The following is a 20,791-nucleotide window of genomic DNA, read 5'->3' as shown; positions in this document are numbered from 1 at the left end:
TCATAGTTATCTGGCTAACTTTCTAATCCTGCTTTGTGAAACCCCCCCTTGGTAGCTTGAGTAACGAGGTTAATTCTCTGTGCTTGTAAACATAGCCAGTGCTGAAAACTCCCCATTTAATTGAATCTTTTCCCCTTCATCTACATCTCCCTTCTCATTATCAAAGTATTAAGTGGACTTAGTAGGTGAAACAAGTGGCTGCTCAGTCTGTGTGGAGAAAACAGGTGTTCTTAATAATTTGTACACTGTGTCTTCCTTACTCCCTCTTGTTTTCCCCTTTGCTTTCCCTTTCTCTCTCTCTAATTACCCTCCACCTCCCACCTCCACACCCCAGGTAAGAAGTGGAAGAAAACCTGCTGTGTGCCGTCCTTTGTGCTGTTTGCTCTGACGCTCGCCTGCCTGATCACCGGTATGGCCCTGCTGGCTATCTTCAAGGTGGGTAAAAAGCAATGAGAAAAGCTTGGCTGCAGTGTGTATTTGGATTGTTTCTGAGTTAGTCCAACAGCCAGACAGAGAGCATATATTCTAATGAAAAGTAAGGCTAATATACTGTATGTGTTTTCACTGAAGACAGAACTACTATCCCAGCGTTTCGATATTCTAGCTGTTTCAAATCAGTTCTCTAACTTTAACTCTGATTCATGTTCACTGAGATGGCTCTATGTAAATATATACATATACATTTTAAGAGAGTGGGCAGGCCACACACACAGTTAGTATATTTTTATTCTTTATTTAGACAGTGGGGATGTAGAGAAGGAGACAGAGTAGGTGAGACACAGCAAAGAAAGCTCTAGCGGGACTCGACCCCAGGCTGGTGGGGCCGCACATGTGGGTCCGGAGTCAGGGGATTTAACCAGCTGAATATCTCTGGACACGGCTCTGCTTAAATCTAATCAATTTTAATACTTTGATCTCCCAGGTGGATCCTGAGAACCTGACGGTGAATGCGGTGCTGATAGCCATGGCCAGCGTTGTGGGCCTGGCCTTACTGCTCAACTGTAAGACCTGGTGGCAGGTGGCCGACTCTGTCCTCAACTCCCAGAGGAAACGCCTGCACAGCGCTGCCAACAACTTGCACAAACTCAAGAGCGAAGGATTTATGAAGGTACAATTAATACACTTTTGTCCTTGTACCTCAGCGGTGTTGGGCGCAAAACTTGGGGCATCCTGGTGTCAAAGCCAAGGGGCATACCATATGCTCATGATGCTTTAGGTTCAAATCTGACCGATTCCCTTTGTCACATAAAACAATCTTTAAATTTATATTTTGTATCTCCTTCCTCTTACTAGGAGAAACTATATTTAGTTACACAGTTGTCACTTTAAATTTGCTTAAGCAGAACAAGTTACACTCTGGCTTTGGTTGAGTAGTGATATTATCTTTATGGTATTAGTGCCTTTCACGATTGAGCCACTGAGAATTTCTTTTATCCTCGTCTGACACCAGGTTCTGAAGCATGAGGTGGAGCTGATGTCCAAGATGGCCAAGACCATTGATGGTTTCACCCAGAACCAAACACGCATGGCCGTCATCATCGACGGGCTGGACGCCTGTGAACAGGACAGAGTGCTGCAGATGCTGGACACGGTGCGTGTTTGCATGTGTGTTTGTTTGCGTGGGCGCGTATACTATGTGTGCAGCTTACCCTAGCTGATAACAAGATAATACGAAATAATTAAGTTATTCAATATCCGTCACTCATGTAAATGTATAGCCATGAGAAGAGCTGTTGTGGAGAAGCTGCCACGTGGCCTTACCTTCCAGTGGCTCTTTCACCTGCGCACACAGAGCCCACACAGCTCCGGTGCAGCGCAGCAGCCGCCCTGGTCTTCCCAGCTGTCTCAACTCGCCTCCAAGTTCAGATTCCTCCTCCCAGCTGGTGTAATAGAATTTCCTACAGCCAAATGTTATTATTTGGTGGAGTAATCCCCCGGAGGATGGCAGCCTCCTGTGTGCTAATGTAATCTTCTCATCTCGGCAAGCGCCTCCCAGCCACTATGAAACCATCTTCTGTTCCGAGAGATTCAACCATGGTACTCCTAAATGCATAGTGTTTTTTTTTGTAGGATTCCACAAATTACCAAATTACATTTTTTAAGTTTAAAAAGAAATTCAAACTACATATTTTTCCCACTGAGTAATATAGATGTATGATATAACCATCATGAGATAGTGACCCAGTTGATGCTGCTGACAACTGCTGTAGAGAAGGAGGTTCATTAGCCTGTGAGGCGAGCCTGAGGGTGCTGGCCAGGATTTCGCAAACCATGAACGTATGTAGCACAAATCAATGTCCTGTGACATTTGGACAATGTCCCTTAGTTAGCAGAGTGGAAATCCCCCGCACCATGTGCCGCTGACAGTCAGCAACAGTCATTAAGTTAAACTAGCAGTTAGTGCTGGTTTTCATGTTCTTGACTGATTGGATTGTAATCTGTCCATTTTGACATGAAGTTAGTAGACATGGCTCCATTGAATCTGATGTGTCAGGACAAGGGTGAACTAGAACATTGAACCAAACCAAAGTTAAGCATCCAAGTTCATGACCCTGTGACTGAAAGGTCCAGAGCAGTAGCCGAACCGGTCGGTATCGTAGTTTGACAGATGCTTCCTATATAATCACAAACATACTGTACATACAGTATAACACTCCAACACACCAACCTGTGGTTCCTTTCCCCTACCAGGTGAGGGTGCTGTTCTCCAAAGGCCCCTTTATCTCCGTCTTTGCCAGCGACCCCCACATCATCATCAAAGCCATCAACCAGAACCTCAACAGCGTGCTGAGAGACTCCAACATCAACGGCCACGACTACATGAGGAACATCGTCCACCTGCCTGTCTTCCTCAACAGCCGAGGCCTCAGTACGGCCAAGAAGCTCTGCATGGCAGCCCCCACCAACGGAGACGTGTTGCCTGCTGAGGGTAAAGGACATGGGCCTACACACAGCACATTTTAATTTATACACATAATTTATACAAGGAAGTTAAGTTAAGTTGGGAAATTTGATGAATTGAAAAGTTCAGTAAAAGCCACAATTTTATTAGAGCCATTTTGTTTAAAAGACTCTCTCTCCCTTTCTCTGTCTCTCTGTATCGCTTTCTGTCTCTCTTGCTTAATCTCCATCTGTCTCTCTCTCTCTCTCTCTGTCTCTTTTTCCATCTCTCCCTCTCCCTCCTCCTCCCCAGGATGGCACGAAGACATGGACAGGAAGCTGTCCCAGAACAGCCTGGGTCTGGGAGACCAGGCCAAGTTTGGCAGCAAGAACGCCCTCAACCGCAGGGTAAAACCAGCCATTCTACTTGCCACCCTAATTAGACACTCTTCACACCCCACCCCAAACCACAACAACCAACAGGAAACAACAACAACAACACACTCCAGAGAAGCCTTTGGTACCATATTAAATTTGTGACGATCGTTTTGTTTACGAAGCTACGTACAATACATTTGCTCACTTTCCCACCACACCCAAGTAATCCGCAAATATCACGGGGCTGGAAATGAATGCTTGACGACTTGACATTAATCAAGGCTAAATTAAAATGCAGTTAGTCCACCACAACTGGAACAGCAAACACCAAAGGCCGCATATAGGTTTAGCCAGCAAAGGGTGAGAGATGAAGCCCTGGAAACCCTCACTGCTCTCTCTTCTCTGCCCCGTCCCTGAAGGAGGGTTCAGTATAGGCGTGGTGTTGGCAGGCAGGGCTGAGGCCAGAGGACAGAAGGAGACACAGAGCAACGGAGAGAGAGAGAGAGATGCTCGGTGTGCGGCCAAGGTTCCTGGTGTAATTGATGTAATGGCTGTTTATCCTTCCTGCTGCGCTGCCACAGCCTAATGACAAGGCCTAGCAGCAGTGGGTCCCTGTGACAAAACACTGGCACCAGGTCTGCTGGCAGGAGGCTAAGTGACTCTGCTGCTGTCGCTGCTGCCTTCTTCCCCCCTGCGAGACCCCCCCAACCCCCCTTCTCTTCCTTCCCGCCTCCCTCTCTTGTTTATTTGTTTGACATTTGTTTGTACTCCTGATTTATCTGGTACCCTCCATTATTGGCGTTGGCCCTTTTATTACAGGGTGGCGCGCTCTTTTTATTTGCCCTCCGCCACTAGCTGGCTCTTGGCAGTTGATGTTACAGCAGGAGGGCCCTCTCTTTACAAGTGGAGATTAAAATGAAGGCGGAGGGGAAAGTGAATTAGCGGTTCTCCATTCTCTTGTGGCTTCTCAAGTTGTGGATCGCATTGCGAGTATCTCTACTGGCTTATTTCCATTCATTCCTGTGTCTTCCACCTAACAAGATGTATGGCCCGGCCTGAAGATATCTTCCAGTAAAAAATGATTTAAATGATTCCTGTAGTAACAGTTAGTTGATAAGAGTTCTATTTGAAAACACTATTTTATTTTGGAATATAATTATTACCTGAAGCTCAGTATTCAGTATTTCTGAAATATATAGGATCCAGCCTACCATTTTTTCAACGAAGGACTTAACCACCTACTATCCTGTCAAAATTCCCAGAATTTGTTAGAATTATGCCATCTGCCATTTTGTAAGAGTAAGTGTCACTTATTTCAATTGGTGGATATCTCGTTTTGGAATTATATTACTCTAACTACTCTCCTCTACAAAAAAGTATGAACAAGGACCAGTAGAGGTCAGCAAAGAAATTTCCTTGAGCAATTACTCTTTCAAATACATCAGTGAAAACAAACAAACAAAATCAGTGTGGCTAATTACCAAAATTAACTAATAAAGTTGTATTGCTGGTGAAAAAGTGAATACATGTGACGGGTACGTCTGTCAAGTGTACATCAGAGAATCGGACTATCTCTACAGCGGACCTTTTCAGCGCTGACTGAATGGAGGCCATATGTTTCATCCCTCTGAGAAGGAGGTCATAAGACTGGCGTTACGACTTCAAAGTCAACCAAAAGCCTCGCTCTGGCTCATGACCACGGCAGCTGTCTGATATCCTCACAGATGTTCTCTGATGGATCTATGTCAATAGCTAGCCTGTGTGTCATGACTGTCCAGCTTTGGACATTGGCTCTTTGTTGTTTCTTTGCAATCACAGAGAATTCTATGTTTTGCTCATAGAGGGATGATATGGAAGGGAAGAGAGAGAGAGAAAGCAGGAGGATTATGGAGTGTGAGGAAAAAATAACTGCTAATTAGTCTCACCCACACCTCACTCACCAGGTTGACATGAAGACCTTTCTTGGATTATATAAAGCCTGCGTTAAGTTGACTGTTTATATGCTACAGAAAAAAATATGTTTTAAAATGAAGTCATTTATTTGTAATGAGAGCAAAATAGTTCCATAAGTATATTATTAGATTGCACATCAATACAGTCAGGTTGGGGCGAATTAAGGTCAAGGAACATAGGAAGTCAAGAATACAAGGCCCCATTTATCCCATCTGTCCATCAGTCTGTGCATTCAAGGATAAGGTCTTGCGATGACATGACCTGAGATCACACGGTGACCCTGTAACGCCTGCCTTCCTGTCTCATGATGCACAACACGCAGCAGTGATAATGCATGCTCTCAAACTTAACACCACAGGGTCAGGAGACATGCTAGGCTACTGTTTCATTTGAGTGTGATTCCTGAAAGCTGATTCTCACGAAATTGGATTTCGTGAGATCGGATCACTGTGTATTCACACTTACCCCAAAGATGGCTTTTATATGTCTCCTGTGGCTGTATTATTTAAAAATCTGTGTCTTTTCCCACTCTTCCTCTCCATCTTTTTACATTAATGGTATTCACATTGTGGCTGGATTGCATCCACATTTTGTAGGATTCCGACCACAATGCGATCCTGGCCGCTTCCATATTTGGTTTTGAAAATTTGATAGTATTATGAGCCAAATTCAATTTTTGAGCATCAGCACCTGTCACTTAATGTGTGCTGGCATGATCGGATGATTAAAAATAGCATTGAAACGACAAGTGAAACTACAGCTTTTGATGTAAATCATGCTATACTAGCTGGAAACACGTTGGATCCAAACACGTGTAAAATTTCCATTCTTATGCAGACTTAAGATTTAGAAGGCTTAGATTATTTTTTCTTTTTACCCTCACTGTCTCTGTAGGACACGTACCGGCGTCGCCAGATGCAGAGGACCATCACCAGACAGATGTCCTTCGACCTGACCAAGCTGCTGGTGACCGAGGACTGGTTCAGCGACATCAGCCCACAGACCATGAGGAGGCTGCTCAACATCGTCTCTGTCACTGGTAAAGAATAAACTACGCTCTGCTTCAGCACCACACTGGTCCCATAGCATTAACTGAGACAGTTTATATTTTTCAGTTACATTTCAGTTGTTTAACCTTTTTAACCATTTAACCAGGCATTTTCTTAGGGGATTGGGTGTTAATGTTTTGTTTTTGTTCTTTATTCAGACATTGGAAAGTAGTGAGGGAGACAGAGGAGGGGAGACACAGGAAACAAAGCTCTGATGGGATTTGATCCTAGGCCAGTGGGGGCTAACATGTGGTTGCAGAGGCGGGACCTTTAGCCAAGCATTTTAATAAAGAGTAAATTCTATCTCTAGGCGTTTTAATTAAGAATAAATATTGTTTACAATAACGGCTTGACAGAGGATTAGGATTAAAAAATAGAAGATGCGACCAAGAGACATGAATAAATTAGTAACAGACACTAGTATCACAATCTATTCAACATCAAACTGCTGTTCTGTTCTCTGTTGATCTAACGGCCCACGGCAACATTGAAAACCTAGGTAACTATATTGCCAAAATGAACATTGAGACGACCTCTGTAGACATCTATAGTTACCACCCGCATTGTTTTGTGAAAGTGGGCCCCTAATATCTTTCTGATATCAGTTCAAAACAGATTCCAAAGCTGTTTTACTACAAATTTTTACCATGCCATAAGATCATAATGTGAAAATTTTGTGCTCATTTGGGTTGACTGACTGAAATGATTGCTGGAATTGGTATGACAGCAGGGATATCAGCAATTTTACAACATTGATATCATCCTGTATGATATCAGCCCTCACAACATGATGAAGATGCTTAACATTCACTGGTATAACTGCCCTGAACACTATACACCTTATAACAATGTTATCTTTACCTTTAACTGTATATTTTTCTAAGGAGTGGTTTGCTCTTACTGGTAAATAGTTTTCCCATAGTCGATAAATCTTTTTGTATTTTTTTATTTACTGCATTGCTTTATATTGACACAGTTATACTCATTCACACCTGGGAGCTGCCCAGTACCGCCACAGTCTTCTACTGTTGGCCACTGAGCAGCTGTACCAGAGCAGTTGGTTAAGTATCTTGCTCATGATACCTTGACAGTAGTTTTTGAGGAATGGGGAACTACAAGGGTTCCTCGTTCATTTTCCCCACCCAGGTTTTCCAGGGATTCGAACTGGTAACTTTCCAGTCACAAGCCCACTTCTGTAACCCCCCAGGCTACAACCGCCTTCCGCTACTTTGGAAGGATTATTAACCAACAGAGTAAATTAGGAAAAGCGTTTTTTTCTCATTCAAGTTGGATGTTTGAGGTGTCTTGATGCGGCGGGACACAGAGTAGGTCACTGACAGGCAACCAATCCTCTGCATCATTGTTGGCAGGCCGTCTGTTGCGGGCCAATCAGATCATCTTCAACTGGGACCGGCTGGCGTCGTGGATCAACCTGACGGAGGAGTGGCCTTATAGGACATCCTGGCTCATCCTCTTCCTGGAAGAGACCGACGGAGTCTCTGACCAGGTCACACTCAAGACCATCTATGAGAGGTACACACACACACATACACATACAATCTCTTTCTGTCATTCCTTCTCTCTCATCTATGAGACTTACACACACACATGTACACTTCCTCTTATTCTTTCTCTTTCTTTCTTTCTCTCTCTCTCTCTTTCCCTACCTGGGGCAGCATGGTGGCATACTGAGGAGGGAGGCCATCCTTTAAGATAAGATAAGATAAAACTTTAATGATCCCCATGGAAATTGGGTCAAAGGAGTTTAGCTGAAGGATCCAGGTTTACGCCCCTGTGGCAGCAAGCATCCGTTCTGCTGAAGTGTTCCTGAGCAACACAATCCTGCAGCGTATTCTGCAGCTGACCTGCTCTGACATCCCTTTGGAGGGCAGCAAGAGAAAAGAGAAATACATAATACAGCATCACATTTTTCATTAGTCTCTCTCTTTGAATCACTGATGGAAATAACATTGACCAGTAGGTGGCAGTAGATGATCTTCTTTTCCATGCAGGCCATTTCATCAGTGCGCAGTTACTGCCAGTAGCTGTGAGTGTCACACTGATTGGCAACTGCCAAACAGGTTTTGTAACTGATCATAATGCATAAGGCAAATGATGACTGTATTATAGCCTATAATTCTCCTGATTCAAGAAGGGACACATTTCCCTTTTAAGTGGACAAGAGACAGGCCTAGGCATGTTTGGTTGAACAATAAAGGAAAAGTGTCAGGTGTGTGCGTATTTGTGTTTATGCATTTCTATGTGCGTTGCCACGAATACTTTTGGGTGTGCTCACAACAGAAGAGGAGAAGGATACTGACACAGGCTGAGTCTTTGGGTTTGGGTGCTGTTGTGCATCAGTAGCTGGCCTTTAAAGGTTGCACTCTGTCACAGTACACTAGCGCCTAGGACTCCTGCGGCAGGGAAGTGTCACAGACACTTACTGTCAGCCAGTCAGCCAGCGAGAGTCAGCAGCACATCCCCCATCCAACACTAAGGCACACCACTGTCTCATTAGGCTCGGCTTTTGCTGTTTGTTTTTCAAAGGACAATAGGCAACATCCTCCCTTTATTCAGGTGGTGTTAAATTGCTACATGGGAAACGTACGAGGGGACGAGAGAGTTCAAGGTGTGAGATAGAATTTTTGTCAGAAGGGTGTAACCCTAATAGTGCAGGATTATGGCTAAACTGATAATGATGATTATTTTGCTGGATATCAATTATCTGATGGTGATCTCAATTATTTATCACAATTATTAGTCTTGATAATTTGAACAAAATTATTTCACTGTACTTCTGCACTGTATATTGTTTTTAACTACAGCAGACATTTTAAAGGAAATTAAATGCACTGAAACCTCCATATATGGCCAAATTCTATGATTATTGTCAAAACTAAAATTTCGAGATATGATTACACTTTATTAATTGGGCAGCCATTAAAGTGCAGCGATACTACTACAGCCAACCGAATGGGCTAAACGTCTCAGATTCAGGTGTCTTTACCACAACATGGGATTGTACTTACACTGCTCGCTAAACCTAATGTAGCAATGATCTTGTTTTGGACCAACGGTCCTGTCTTTCTTTATCTCCCTCCTCATTGGATGTCTCTCCAAATGGCTGCTGTGTACTGCAGTAGCCATCGGAGAAACGGCCTTAATGATGATGACAGGAAGCCTCGAATAGGCTAAACACGACGCCTCACCTAGAGGCCTTATCTCTCGCACTGATCCACTACTGATAAGACTCAGGCCTCTCTCTGTCTATCTTTATCTCTCTCTGTCTCTCTGCTCTTTTCTTCCTCTTTCTTGTGATCTGAGGCTCTTCAGGCCTCCTTTTTTTCTGGGTGAGTTATTTGGCCTTTTCTCTTAGCGGTGGATGGACACTTGACTGGCCTCTCAGAACCGCAGGCCCCCTCTGCTCGACTGTCTGCCTGAGAAATGGATAGCTACTTCTCCTTGCTTTCCTTTTCAACAGCTGCCCTGTGGTCAGCACGCAAACACACACACATACACACACAGCAAGCTTCTTATCTTGTAGCTGAAGTTCAACCTGCCGAACTATTCCTGCCCCTGCTTAAACCAGTAGTTAATTCTTATGGTTAGTTATGTGTTACTTCTGTCTTTTCCCTTCTATTTTATACCGGAGTTGGGCTTAAGTCTAGATATTCTGTATGTGTTTTTGTCTGGTTCTGTCATCAGTAAAACACATGACCAAAGTTGTTCAGGCCTAATGTGTGTGTGCTTTGTTTGTGTGTAAGCATGCATACATGTGTGCAAGATGTTGTGCTCAGCCATTTTTACACAGTGGAGCTGCACATCCCCTGAGCGTTACTAAGTGAATATATTAGTGGTGAAGTGAACGTGGGGGTGAGTCAGCCCCTTATAGGTCAACTGTCGCCCTGCATCTCAGTCACAAAGCAGAGTGCTCTTCCTTTCCTCTTCTCTTCGTGAGGTTTACTACAGCCCAGTAGGCCACATTACACAACATCTACAGATGTATATATGCATTCATAATTCTATTTCCATCTCCATCATTTTTAAGGTAAAAATAAAATGCAGCTTTGATCATAGCTTGAGTTAATTCCTTTAAATTCAAGAGATGTTTGAGGTAATTCCTTTAAATTCAAGAGATGGTCTCAGTGTATATTATATGTTCTACCTACCCTGATAAATTGAAACTAAATTAACCCATAAACCATTGACAGATATCAGGTGCGTGACATAGAGTGCCTTTCAATGAATGAGTCAGTCTATATTCAAAGATGAAGATGACAGTCACTCTCTTCACCATAACTGTAGCATGTATCTGACCTCCTGGAAAAGAAAGAGCAATAGAAAAACTCGCCCGCCTTCCCCCCATATCTCACACACATGCTGTCAAAATGGCTAAAAGCTGTTTTTAGCAACTTCCCTGGCAGCGTGAAGGGCTGTGAAGTGTCATTGTAGGACACGGCGAGAAGAGAAATGTGTAGCGGTAATTCCTGTAGCCGGAGTGGGCCAGTTCAGCCTTCTAATCTGATGGAGAATGTGTAATCGGTTAATAACCTCAGCGATTTCCATCATTAACAGTAAGACCAGGGGCTGCCCAGACCTCCTAATGCTGGGCAGCAGGGGAAAGACTGTGTAACAAAGATGGCAGTGTCTGTAGGAGATATTGGCTCAAACCAATCAAGCTTACACACACTTACACACATATACACACACATGCACACACAGAGCATGGCTAACATGTTTGTCTCACTAGTTCTGCAGGGAAAACTACAAATTACACCTCGAGCAGTGAGCCAGCGTTGTGCCCTGTCTAACACACTGAGAGAAATTGAAGAGAAAACAAAACAAGAAGTGTTTTGGACAGGCCCTCATATTTGTAGCTGTCAAATTAACAACCCTGAATCCGTGTTTTGAATGCTGTTCTTTTGATCACCGGCAAATTGAATTTGGAGCCTGGAGCCTTGTGCCTGTCGTGTTCAGCGATGTCATTTCTGGCTTCTCAATCTCTTCTCTCTTCTCAGGAGTCAGTTGTTCCTTGTTTTAGTTGCTATTAGAAAGTTAATGACTATAGCTAGCCGAGCTCTCTCCTTCTTCTTCATGGTTATTGCTTCAAAGCAGCACTGCTATTTCCCACACTGTTAATGTGCTTTTTGTATGTTTATTTGCTTGATGTTGTTTAGAGTCATTACATTACATTTAGGCATTTAGCTAATGCTCTTCTTCAGAGTAGAATAAATGAGAGAGCAGGTAGGGAGTCAGGATTTTGCGGAAGGACATTTTTACAGGACACATGGCTGATGTTGCGATCAAACCTGTGACCTTCTCTATCTTTTCAAAGAGGCGAGTAGGAAGTGGAAATTTTGTCATTATGGTGGCGTCTGTGTGTGTCTGTTTGTGTGTGTGTGTGTGTGTGTGTGTGTGTATGTAGACACATTCTTGTGAACACCATACCTCAGGAACAATACGTGATAGAAACTTCATACTCGCACCACAGGCTCCCCTTATAGAGTAGATGATCTGATTCGCTTTTGGAGCGCCTTGCTGCATAATTTTGCATATTAATGAGGAACAATGGAGGGACGTTGGGCAGCTCAAGTGCCTCCTTGTTATTCTTTATTTAGACAGTGGGAAAGAAGTGAGGGCGACATGTTAGGGGAGACACAGGAGAGAAATCTCTGAAGTGATTCCAGGGTCGGGGGAATTGATCACTCGACTTCTCTGGGCACACCTTCAGGTTAAAGGATGGTTTCTCTAATTGGTAGGCATTCAGTTTCAGTGTCAGTGTTTGTATCTTCTTATTAGTTTTGTCGAGTTTACAATATTTTTGTCAGGGGAGCCTTGTTTAAAAGAGAAATAGTTCTGTGTTTCGGTTGAGGGGTTAACATTTTTGGACCTGATGATGAGCGGGGGCGGGTTGAGTCGGCCCCTCCGAGAGTTTATTCCTGGACGCCCAGATCCCGTTTTCAGCCCTAGAAAAAAAAAGTGTCACTGGTCCACCGAGCAGGTTCCTGCTCTGCTCTGACATCTGGTGCCCTGTCTGTGCCAGGATGCCCCCGCCGCACACAGGAGTGTGTTTCTGGCGCCGCACCTGAATCTCCTCTTCACTACACACACACACACACACACACACACACACACACTATCGCATGCATACACTCACAAACACGCTTACATGGACGCACGCACAGACACACCAAGAGTTGTGATAACACACGCATACAAACACTATTTGCCACTACATGCATTTGCGATTGAACATATGCACGCACACACACCTCAAATCACACATACACCTAGCACATGTGGTATACATGCAACACACACGTACTGTACACACACACAGTATACAAACACACACACACACACCTAGCTCTCACACCAGTGCAAGAACATATGTCACCCCCAACTCCTCGGAGAATCAGTGTAATTAATCAGACCCCGAGATGCGGGCTGTGTTCAACAAACACGCATATGCACACACACATTCACACACTGCACAGGAAGCAGAACGCTGCAGAGAACTAGTTAGAGAAATAGTTTTTACACTTCTGTTCTAGCGTTTTTTTTTTTTTTTAACCCTTTTTACCCCCACTATACAGTATGTCAGATAGACTAGCTGTGTTGTTTGGCAGAGCTATTCATTCAGTCTCTATCTCCAGTATGGTCTAGGACTTGCAACATTATTGTTTCATTCTCATTGCAGCATCAATGTCTGTTTGCAAATATTTTGTATTTAAAAAAAAAAAAGATTTCGATAATTTTTTCAGTTTTTGTTTTATTTGTATTTCTCAGAAAGCCTCCATCATGGCGCTCTTAATGGTCTCGCTGTTTCTGTCTGTCTCTTGGTGTGTGAAGAATCAGCTATTCCTCTCTTCCCTTCAACCTCTCTTCCCCTCCGTTCTGTCGGCCTGATCCTGCATTCATCCGCTGAACAATCCCCCTACTCGGAGACGTGACTGGAGCCAGGCACTCCTCGGACACTTCAAAACTTTTTTTTTTCACTAATCGCACACTGAATGAATATGTAGCCAGGCAATTCAGTCATAATTAGAGAGACTCTTCTCCCAAGTACTGAAACATTAAGATGACACTCTCTTCATTCAGGATTACTTTAATTGGCACAATTATTGTAATTTGGTTGCAATTACGTGCCGGGATAAAAGCGCCGTTCCAAAGCTCATGCGGGTGATTCCCTTTATGTGGAATCCTTTAATAAGCTCTTAAATACCCGGCCACAAAAAAAAGGCGAGATCCTTTTCTTTTCTTATGATGAATACTTTTGAACTTTTCCTGCCCTCAAATTAAAAGTCTTTTTTTCTTCGCCACACGGCCTATTGTTCATATGAACTTCCATCACGTTCACGTCCAGTGTCTATAATCTGGATGCACGGGCGAACGCTAGAAAATGTTTTTTCCCTCTCTCTCTGTCTCCTCTGAGGGGGCCCATTGTCCCTGTGCTAAATCCCTCCAGGAGGTATTTCAGTGGAAGACGGAGTAAAACCGGTAATTCGATCGCTCAATGCGCCGCCATTTGCCAAGAGGCCCTAAAACGTGTGTGAATTTGTAAAGGCTGGTGTGAAGCCACCTATTTCCCAATAGAGCGCTGGCTCTGTCCCCGATAGGAGACGGGCTGCTTTATTGAGTCTACACACCAGTTTGCTGACAAACCGCCTGACTGACCAGCAGATAGGAGAGACAGACAGAGACGGAGAGAAAAGAAAGTACGGTTGGGATGAGATTAAGATGGAGGAGGGAGAGGGGTGGAATAAGACAGATAAGAGAGGGGGGATAAAAGAGAGAGTGAGAAGAAAAGAGAGATTGAGCAGAGTGAGGCGGGACAGTCCGGTCTCTGGGGTAAACCGAGGTGAAGGAATTACAGCGTATGAATACTGTACAGGATCAGATCAGACACCAGCAGGATTACTGTCAGAGGTCTTTGCCGTCGGTGTGTCCACGTCTCAGGTGTGTTCCAAGCCTCAGGTGATGCTGCTGCTCGGAGCGAGGTGGGACTGTGTCCAGGTGGTGGTCTTGCGCACGGACACGGACACACACAAATACACACACTGCCCCCTGGCTCTCATATGGCTGTGTTTATACAGTGGGAGTGGTCCTCTGCTGGTTCCATTCTGCCCATCTGTTAAGTGTGTATGTGTGTGTGTGTCTGCATGTGTGTGTGTGTGTGTTCATCCTATGTCGTCGTTCCTCCATCCCTCAGGTGTTTGGCTGTGGTGACTAAGGCATGAATCAGCCTCAGCCAGCTCCACCACCAAACTCCCACTGAGCTGCTCAAAATGGTAAAAAACACAGCAGCCACAGCCAAGGTGTACAGGTGACACGGGAGGTGGTGTGTGTGTGTGTGTGTGCGTGTGTGTGCGTACACTAGCAAGGTGAGTGTTTGAATGCGTCTGTGTGTGTGTGTGTAGCCGACCACGTGAGGACGGAAAGAACGTCATGCAGCATTCTTTGTTAGCAAATCCTTAAAGCCCTTTCATTTCTGCTCGTAAGCCGAGGTTGAAGGATTAGTCTAATTGGTCTGAAACAAGAGAACTGCTCTCTGTTCCTTTTTTTTGCACAAAGCATAAAGAATCATTTGAAATGCACTAGAAGCCTCTACTACACCTCTGTCTGCCCTCTGCTCTTTAGTCATAGAGTCCTCTGTCGGTGACGACAGTGTTGGATTAACATTTAAATGCGATGATGTCTAGCAGACACTGAGATGGACTTATAAAGAAAGCGGAGAGAAATGGAGACAGAGAGGGAGAGAGGGGATGGAGAGAAAAGAGGAGAAGAGAAGCAGACATCTAAATTTCTGTCTCTCTGTGGAGTTGAGCCTTATCGCTGATCTCTCCTGCTCTGCTGTCTCTTTGTGCTGGAACTGCTGGAAGGTGTGTGTGGGGGGGTGATTATAAATAGCAGTGCAGGGCTGCAAGGGGGTCAGCGCTGACCTTTAAGTGGACAACGAGGCTCGCCACTCAGCCACCAAGGGGCCTGGGGCACACTTGACCCGTAGTTACACACACACACAACACACACACACACACACAACATGCACATCGGACTCCTAACTGACATTGACGTCGCGGCCCTTCAGAATTCAATGGTCAGACCCTGTGCGTGTGTGCGTGCGTGTGTGTGTGATGACCGGATGGAGATGAAAGAGTGGCGTGTGTGAACCACTCTTGGAAATGCCAAAATGACTAGGCAAGCGAGCGAGCCCTCGGCAGGCGGAACAGAAGAATTAGCCTATCCAGCCTATCCAGGCATCGTGAAGGATCATGAGTGTCCTTTTCTTCCCCATCTCCGCTTTTAAAGCAGCTTTTAATTCTGCACGTGATCATGCAGCCAGCCACTGTATATCTTAAGGATTTAGCTATCAGATTTTCCTGCTGGGATTTCTAGAGCGATGCGCTTTAAGTTCTGAGGAAAGTCCTTAAAAATAAGGCGAGGCTTACTCCTCTCTGTCTCTTACTGGTACACAAAGAGGAATGAAGGAGCAATCGCAAAGAATTGGTACTCAGTTTCCTTATACAACATCCTTCCCCCTCCTCTGTCTATTTGTCTCTCTCTCTTTCTCTCCCATGTTCGCGCGCTCTTTCACATTCTCCCTATCCTTCTCGAGTCTTGTTTTGATTCATGCATACTTCTTAGTGAATTTGACTGGAGGTTAACTGGTCAGCCTGTTTTCATCCTGAGAATTGCAAGTTTTATTTGTCACATTCATTGCTCTTTTTTGGGGCAATTTAGGTCCATAACAGACTCATGCCAGATGTATTATCTCCTGCAGAAGAGCAGATGTGTCTTCAATTTAGCAGTCCACCCTGCTTAACCCTGCATCATACGGCATATCAACTGGCCATTACAGCTATCAAACAACCGCATGCTCTGATATGCACTCCATGGTGCAATTAGTGTCAGGATGAACGAACTCTGCCATGGCCCTAGGATGCTCCAAACACTCCCCTTGCACATAAATCACAAAGCTGAGGTTTAGTGTTCTAATATTCGTCAAGAATGGGGCCTTAGTTACTCAGAGTGGAGGGTTCAGTTAAGGTTTTTGGGGTCTGGAACAGGGTGGCTCAGTTTCGGTGCTACACATGAGTTTAATCAACATTTCAGAGAAACGCTGAGTCCCGAGCCCGTCTCACCGAGAGGCCGCTCGCTCCGAAGCTGCTTGGTTTTATCAGCCTGGTGTGTTTCCCATTAGCCTGCTTGTCTCTGCGGTCTGCTTTGGGATGCACAGGTCCAGCTTAGTACATGAGAGTTGCAATTATTGGACTAAACTCTGCCACGAATGTATATAGAAAGCAGACACTGCCACAAGTTGTCAGTTGGCACTGCCCAGAGAAAGTGGCGAAAAAGAGACAGAGTGTGACAGAGAGAGAGAGAGAGAGAGAGAGAGAGCAAAGCAGAACGAGAGACAGAGAGAGAGGGTGTGCACATTACTCGAAGCATTTGATTCAAATCAAGGAAATACGTCTGGATTTTAAGGAGACAAAGAACATGGCGTCGTCTAAAGTGAAAACATATTTTTGCTCTCCCTCTCTGCCTTTGGGGTGGTGGAGGCCTTGGCAGCTCCCCTTGTAACAATAACCTCTCTCAGTGTTGCTGCTGTGAGTCCACGCGCCAGCTTGCTGCTCTGTCCGCCTGTCCACTGTTTGCCCAGAGAGGGCCTCGCCGGGTTCATCCACACGCTTGGCAGACAGCGTGCCAGCGGGTCTGACATGACTCCGACCAGGAGAGGAATGTGCCGGACCCGGGCCTAGTTAGCTGCTTCGCCCACACACTGTTGTACTGGTCACAACAGTATCTGACATTGACTCTCTTGAGCTCCTCAAACAAAATGTGTATAGGCATTTGTCTGTTCTGTAGGCATCTCTCCCTCTCTATCTCTCTTTGGGCCCCTTTATGGAAATGTTTGGCAGCGAGACCACCTCTTTGTGGCTGTGTGTGCGCATGCCGTCCGTAAGCACAGAGGGCGGCTGTAAAGCAAAGTCAAGTGGCACATTCATACATTCAGCACCCATAGAGAGGATGATGGGGCGGAAGGGATAGAGAGATGAATTCTGCTCTTTCCCGTCAGCTGCAGCATGTGGGAGGTTGAGAGGAGAAGAAAGGCTGTGCTCCAGTCGGCTTTGGGACCTATTAGCATTTGGATAAGCTCAGAAAGCTCCCAGTGGCCACGCCACACAGAGAGTGGCTGGGCCTAAGCGCCTGTACTGCTGCAGCTATAAGCCGGGTCCTGTCAATGGGCCCATTGTGTAGGAACGGCTGCGGGGATGCCTGGCGCGCTTTATCTCGCTTGTCCTCAGTCTGTTTAAAAGTAACACGCCGGCTTCCTTGGCACTCTAACCAGAGCATCCATCTTGTCATTTGGCGACTGATTGCTGATAAGAATGGCTTTGTTCATTTTGCCTGTCTCATCTGTTCACTATGAGGAAGGCTGACTGTGTCAGAAGCGATTAGTGTCAATTGCTTGATGCCAAGGCCAACAACTCATCATCAATTGACTGCAAAGGATGTCATTTGAAGTGGTTAGGCCTCACTGACAAACTGCTGTTGTCATTTAATGGGTACTGTTTGTTCTGGAACATTGGCCAGTATCACTCTAAAGGCTTATCAATTGTCAGTTAATCAATATTTTAGTAAATCATTTTTCTGTCATTTTTTCTGTCCTTCCTTCCTTCCCTCCCTGCTTCCTTCGCTTCCCTTTCTATAATTCTTTCATCCATCAGTTCATCCATCCATCCTTCATTCTTGGTGCTCTCTGATCTCTACCGTTGTCCTAACAAGGCCAGTATTGAAGTGTGAGCTCCACTCTCTGTGTCTGGCCAGCCTCTGGCAGACATGTCTGACCAGTCAGCTGGGAACGTCAGGAATGGACCTCTGACTCTCTCTCTCTCTCTCTCTCTCTCTTTTTCTCGTTCTGTCTGTCTGGGTGTAACTGTGTGATGGATGTCCTTGACTCGTTCCTCTCACCAGCCCCTAGTTGTCTTTGGAAGATGCAGCTGTCTGTGCGACTATATGTTTGCGTTGGTACTGCAGCACGCCAGAGCAAACACACAGGTCAGCGAAGTATGCACAATTGTAGCTAGTTTCTTGTTGGACCGCACTGTTGCATGTGCAGGGTGACTTTGTATGTTAGCACTCGGCTGACTTTCCCAAAACCAACTGACTAATAAGGAAGCAAGATAGGCTACTTCTTGAGCTTTGTAATTTTTAAGTATTGGCAATTAGAATATTTATTTATTATTCAGGGCTGAATACAGTTACTGACAAAACATCTGATGTAGTCAAATGTGTCTTTCTGATACTGCTGCAACTTCCAAGTGTGAGGTTCAGATATTTTGATCCATGTTCAGTTTTGGCACAGTGCAGTTAAACTGTGTAGACAAACCATTGAGTTATGTTAGATTGTCCTATAAAAAGACTCCAGATTCCTTAGAAAGTCATTGGAGGGTGTTCTCTGTAAAGAAAAAGGAAGTGCCCTGTGTGTGTGTGTGTGTGTGTGTGCGTGTGTGCGTGTGTGCGTGTGTGCGTGTGTGCGTGTGCGTGTGTGTGTGAGTCACTGGCTCCTGTTGGTCTGTGTCTGTAGACCCACAAATAAACAGCAGTAAGCCAGCTGGAGATGGGGAAAAGCACAATCTTCTCTCAGTCTGTATATGGGTTAATACAGTTCATGGGAAAAGGAACCAAACACGCACACAACCCCCCCCCACACACACACATACACACACACACACACACAGACACACACACACTGCCCTTCATCTATGCCTTTGAATTTCCCCATCCTGACTGTCCAGGTGTCTGTGGTGGACAGTGGACAGTTGTTTTTTTGTCGGCGTCATTTGAATCGGCATTCATGCCTTTTTGTTGGTGCTGTTTTCTTGCGTTAGTGTATGTGTGTGTGTGTAGGTAACATCTGTCCATCCAGTCTCCCACTCATCCTCCCCAGTGGAGGTCACGTGAGCGGGGTTCATCTGTGTGCCAGCATGGAGCCTCCTTGACCTTTTGGGTCTGGTTAAAGGTTCTGATAGAAGACACACACTGAGAGGGCTTTGTCCACTGGAGCCCAGCTGTGCCTCTCTGTCCTCCCCTCTCACCGCAGATACACTCGCCTCCCAGTCTCTGTCTGTGTGTCTCCGTCAATATGGGTGGTTGGGTGGAGGGTGGGGGTGTGGGGGGGGGGGGTTACACAGACCCACCTGGGCCGGTCTGGTCTGCTGAGAAGTGGCATTCTCTCTGCATGAGGATGACACATGACTGGGGAAAGAGTGGTGTGAGAGAGGGAGAGAGGGACACAGAGCCTGGAGCTGACTTAGGTGGTGGACATTAAGCTCAGGGGGATTTTTTCACTTTCCCAGCAATTTTATGCCAACAGATGGCATCTGTGAAACACATCTGGGGATTTTTTTGCAGTAAAAATTGTTTAGGAGTATTTTTAATAATTTATATTGCAGCACTTCTCCTCCACCCACAAATTTACAGGCCATTTTGGGGTTTGCGATTGGCTGGCTTTACTGGGGATCCACCCCTCATCTCTAGCTCTGATTGGTTGATTTCACTTAAGACCTGTGTCTCGTCCATGTAGACACTATAGCAAAATGTAAATGCCTGGCAAAAAGGGGTAAAAAAACTATGGTGAAGTACTAAAATATGCCAAATACTGAGAAGATTCCACTCTCAAGGATCACCCCCCCCCCCCCCCCCCCTTCATATTTCTGGCCAGACTTGTACATGCAGTTAGAGAGACCACCCTGTAACCACAAGGTCACAGGTTCGAGCCCTGCAACAGCAGATGTGTCCATCAACAGCCATCTGTCCTGTCAAAATGCCCTTGACTAAGTCTCCAGACCTCTACCTGTTCCCTCATTGTAAGCCCTCTGGATAAGAATGTCAGCTAAATGCCTAAAATATAAATGATGGAAACGGTAAATGAGTGCAGCCGGCCTCTGAGGTCTTCACCGCTCAGGTTTGGGCACCGAGCAACAACTTCAGTCTCTTCTATGCTCTGAGGTATGTGAGCCTCATTGTGTCAGGATACTTCCAGGATGATGAGGGCCCATTTCGGCTGGCATGTAAACTGGATTAGGTTAGCTGGTAGTTGGGTTATCAGCTAACAGTGTGGTGTGTTGAGCCCTAGCCAGATGTAGACCTCACCCTGGCGTAGCTAGCGTGCTGCGGCGATGGTGCTAATCATCCAATCAAGTCACAGAAAGACCAGCCTCTGTTCACTCAATAAAACAGATCAGTCCCAGGGAAATACCCAGCTCGTCAGCCAGCGTTCTCAACAGCGCATACCAGCGCACAGATTGGGAGGGGGTGGAGGGGGGGGGGGGGGGGGGGGGGGTGAGTTGGGGTCGATCAGGGAGGAGGGAAGGTTAAGCGGGATGCGGGGAGAGAAAGGCAAGACATCTACTGAGAAAATGATGAAGGGAGCAAATGAGAAATGGAGGCAGAGATGAGAAAAATGTCTGCTCCCTGCTGGAGTCTCCTCATTCATCTGATAAGAGCGGCCCATTCTGGTGATGAAT

At 45.4% G+C, this 20,791-nt stretch overlaps 1 protein-coding gene across 3 annotated transcripts in view; it reads left to right on the top strand.

Moving 5' to 3' along the window:
- The window catches only part of kidins220a (kinase D-interacting substrate 220a), a 52,110-nt gene that overhangs the window by 16,594 nt on the left and 14,725 nt on the right, over positions 1-20,791 (top strand). For all 3 annotated transcript variants that reach the window (XM_078289420.1, XM_078289419.1, XM_078289421.1), the window contains 7 exons: positions 335-435; positions 923-1,108; positions 1,451-1,591; positions 2,692-2,929; positions 3,194-3,288; positions 6,106-6,250; positions 7,631-7,793. In XM_078289420.1, coding sequence (XP_078145546.1) covers positions 335-435; positions 923-1,108; positions 1,451-1,591; positions 2,692-2,929; positions 3,194-3,288; positions 6,106-6,250; positions 7,631-7,793 — 1,069 coding nt within the window. The remainder of the gene's footprint in view (positions 1-334; positions 436-922; positions 1,109-1,450; positions 1,592-2,691; positions 2,930-3,193; positions 3,289-6,105; positions 6,251-7,630; positions 7,794-20,791) is intronic.

This window comes from Centroberyx gerrardi, chromosome 17, assembly GCF_048128805.1.
Source record: "Centroberyx gerrardi isolate f3 chromosome 17, fCenGer3.hap1.cur.20231027, whole genome shotgun sequence".
In the NCBI taxonomy this organism is placed as follows: domain Eukaryota; kingdom Metazoa; phylum Chordata; class Actinopteri; order Beryciformes; family Berycidae; genus Centroberyx; species Centroberyx gerrardi.
This window is presented reverse-complemented; position numbering and strand designations above follow the sequence as displayed.